The sequence below is a fragment of the Gavialis gangeticus genome, unplaced genomic scaffold, assembly GCF_001723915.1.
Source record: "Gavialis gangeticus isolate Ggan-Ray unplaced genomic scaffold, GavGan_comp1, whole genome shotgun sequence".
In the NCBI taxonomy this organism is placed as follows: Eukaryota; Metazoa; Chordata; order Crocodylia; family Gavialidae; genus Gavialis; species Gavialis gangeticus.
In genome coordinates this window covers 8,770,952-8,773,669 of record NW_017729018.1, presented here as the reverse complement: position 1 = coordinate 8,773,669, position 2,718 = coordinate 8,770,952, and the positions used below count along the sequence as shown (strand labels likewise).

The 2,718-nt window shown below is 57.7% G+C and overlaps 1 protein-coding gene across 1 annotated transcript in view; it reads right to left on the bottom strand.

Annotated features, from left to right (window-relative positions):
• Positions 1–2,718, bottom strand: part of ANKRD24 (ankyrin repeat domain 24) — a 34,713-nt gene that overhangs the window by 24,047 nt on the left and 7,948 nt on the right. The window contains 3 exon segments of the mRNA XM_019513394.1: positions 546–616; positions 949–1,006; positions 1,661–1,725. Coding sequence (XP_019368939.1) covers positions 546–616; positions 949–1,006; positions 1,661–1,725 — 194 coding nt within the window.

The window sequence follows — 2,718 nt, the reverse complement described above, 5'->3', positions numbered from 1 at the left end:
GAAAGGTAGGTATGTCCTCAGCAGGGCTCAGCTGGACTCTGGTCTGAATGGGCCGTGTGCTACCTGCCTCCCAGCATGGCCCAGGCCTCCTGCTAGGGCTGGGTGGCACAGGTGTTTGCAAGGTCAATGCCATGTACCAAGAAACAAGCCAAAGAATGTGTGATGTGAATCCCAGGTGGCTCATGTTCATCAAGCACCCCAACTGCTGATGACACCTGCCAGGCCAACTACCTTGCCCAATCTGATCCACTCAGTTAGGCCCAGGAGCCCTATTCACTTCACTTCATTTCCTGTATCACTGGGCATGGCCCAGTCCACCTCAGAGACCAAGGTACCTGCTGCTGTTATTAGCTGCCGTGTTCCACCCCAGAAACAGCTGTATTTTGATGGTGGGTGATGCAAGCCTGATTCTCTGCCACCCCCTGTGTGTTTCACCCGTGAGATTCAAATGGGCTTAGGTAAAACTAAAGCCAGCTCTATGCAGCAATCCAGCCCTGTGAGCAAGGCTAATACACCATGTACTGTTCTGGGAAGAGCTGCCTCACCTTGTCCTTGATATTCAAGGAGGCCTTGAAATCGCAGAGGATCTCAGAGCAGGAGATGCAGCCGCTGACAGCTAGAGAGGATAAGAAGGAGCCTAAGAGGTCTGCTGGCTATGCCCCAATGCATAAGCCTACTCATGGCCTGTGCCAGGGCCTGGATGGTGAGGCCCCGGGTGTCTCGTTGGGGAGGACGTGTCCTTCAGCCAAAACCCGCATGCCCAGCCCAGTTCCCACAGCACCCAGGCCCCTTCCTGGCCCCTAGCCCCCTCCACCCAGCTCCTGCCTTCCTCTCTGGTTAACAGCAGGCAGCTTTCCAGCCTTAGGCAACACCAACTTTTAAAATGGGACAAAACAGGGTGGGAGGAGATGCCACGAGGCAGCAGGTCCAGGCTCCCTCCATGCCGACCTGCATGATGAAGCGCTGTCCGCCCGCAGCCGTCAGCCACATCCACCGGGCAGGGTGCCTGAGGGAGAGAAGATGGCTATTAGCAGTGGCTGGATGGGGGCTGTCTTCCCATCAGTGGTGGTGGGGAGTGACAGCAACCCCTCCCGGCCTGGAGATACCCTGGAGTTGGGGTCCCACAAGGAGAAAGGCTGGGGGCGGGGGTGTTGTTGGCTACGTGAAGCCAAATGCTCAGAGAGTTCCTGACAGACAGGCTTAGGGAAGGCAGGTTTTCCCAGGGGAAAGAGCAGATTTGTTTTAATCCTTTAACATTTCAGTTGAGGACTGTAACCTCGGCAGTGCAGCTGCGTTCCTCCCCCACCCCAGCATTTCTGGCTGTGGTGCATGACGGGGGCTGGGAATGCAGCCGAGCGAGCGGGAAGAGCCCGGCAGCTGCACGCTAGTCCCAGGGGCCCCACACTGGCACGTCCGCAGCAGAAGGCAGCAGCTCCCAGGTCCTTCTTCACAAGACCTTTCCCTTGGTCGATCCCAGTCTGCCTACTGTAGCCACCACATGGGCAGCAAGCTCCAGTCCTGCCTGGCCCGCTTCCCTGCCTGTCCAGAGGGAGTGCCACAGGGGCTGCATGGGTCAAGGTTCCCCACAGCTGTCCTCTGTGCTCCCGCCCGCTTTCTCCAGTCTTCAGCATTTCCCCAGCCTCCCACCCGGCACCCTCACCTGCAGCAGCTTGCTCACACACTGTGGGTGGCCGTGTTTGGCTGCCAAATGCAGCGCATTGTACCCTGGAAAGAGACGGGCAGGTGGGTCAGCGACCCATAGAAAATCCTGACACCCGGTGTGCTCAACGCACAGAGTCAGCACTACACAGCTCAGCCTCCCAGCCCTGGAAATGCAGGGCCCTGGATCTGATGCATGGGACAGAGTAAGGTCGGCCAAACTGAGCTGTCATGAGGACACCGGGGTTCATGCTTCTTGTCTGAGGGAAATCAGATCTTTTATCATCACCAGCAGGCAGAAAAGCTACTCAATCCCTTCCAGCATCCCCTGAAGGCCCTTGGAGGTCTCCCATCCTCATAGCCAACTTCCCAGACCCTACTTAGGAAGTAACTCTCAGTACGAAGGATGGGGAAAGTTTCTGCAGGACAAAAGACAGGTTCCATGTTCAGGCTGAGTCTAAAGACTGTACTGCCCACAGGAATCAGGAGGTCTTTGGCCATCGGTACAAAGGAATGCAAGAGTACTGGGCTCAGTCAGTGCATTAAAGGTGCTCTAGGCCACGTCCTGCCCTGAACCAGGCCATATCCTTAGCAGGCACATGGCGGTTCGTCCTGGGACACTGTTGCTGCAATTACTTGGGCTGTGCCTGTCGGCACACATTGCCCTGATGTGAGTTTTCGCCTGCTCCACAGCCCCTCGCTGAGATCTGAGTGGTCCCCAGCCTCTGGGCTGAGATCACAGGGGTGCGGCGAGATCTATGTCAGGGGGAGAGGAGGGGAAGCGGCAGCAGCAGGGCAGGGCAGCTTGAAGTGCAAGGAGCTTTGGCAGCCCCCCAGTGAAGGGCTGGATCCTTCATCGGGTAAGTCCAAGCAGCAGAGGCACAAAGCTCCCACTGCCCTCATACAGCTGGCCTGGGTCCCTTCTGCACAGCCCCAGCCAGCCCTGAGCAGCCGTGTGCAAGCCTGCCCTGCAGGGAAGGGAGTGTGCCTTACCGGAGCTGTCTTTGGTCATGGCATCCACCCCATGAGCCAGCATCACCTCCAGGCAATCCACGTTCC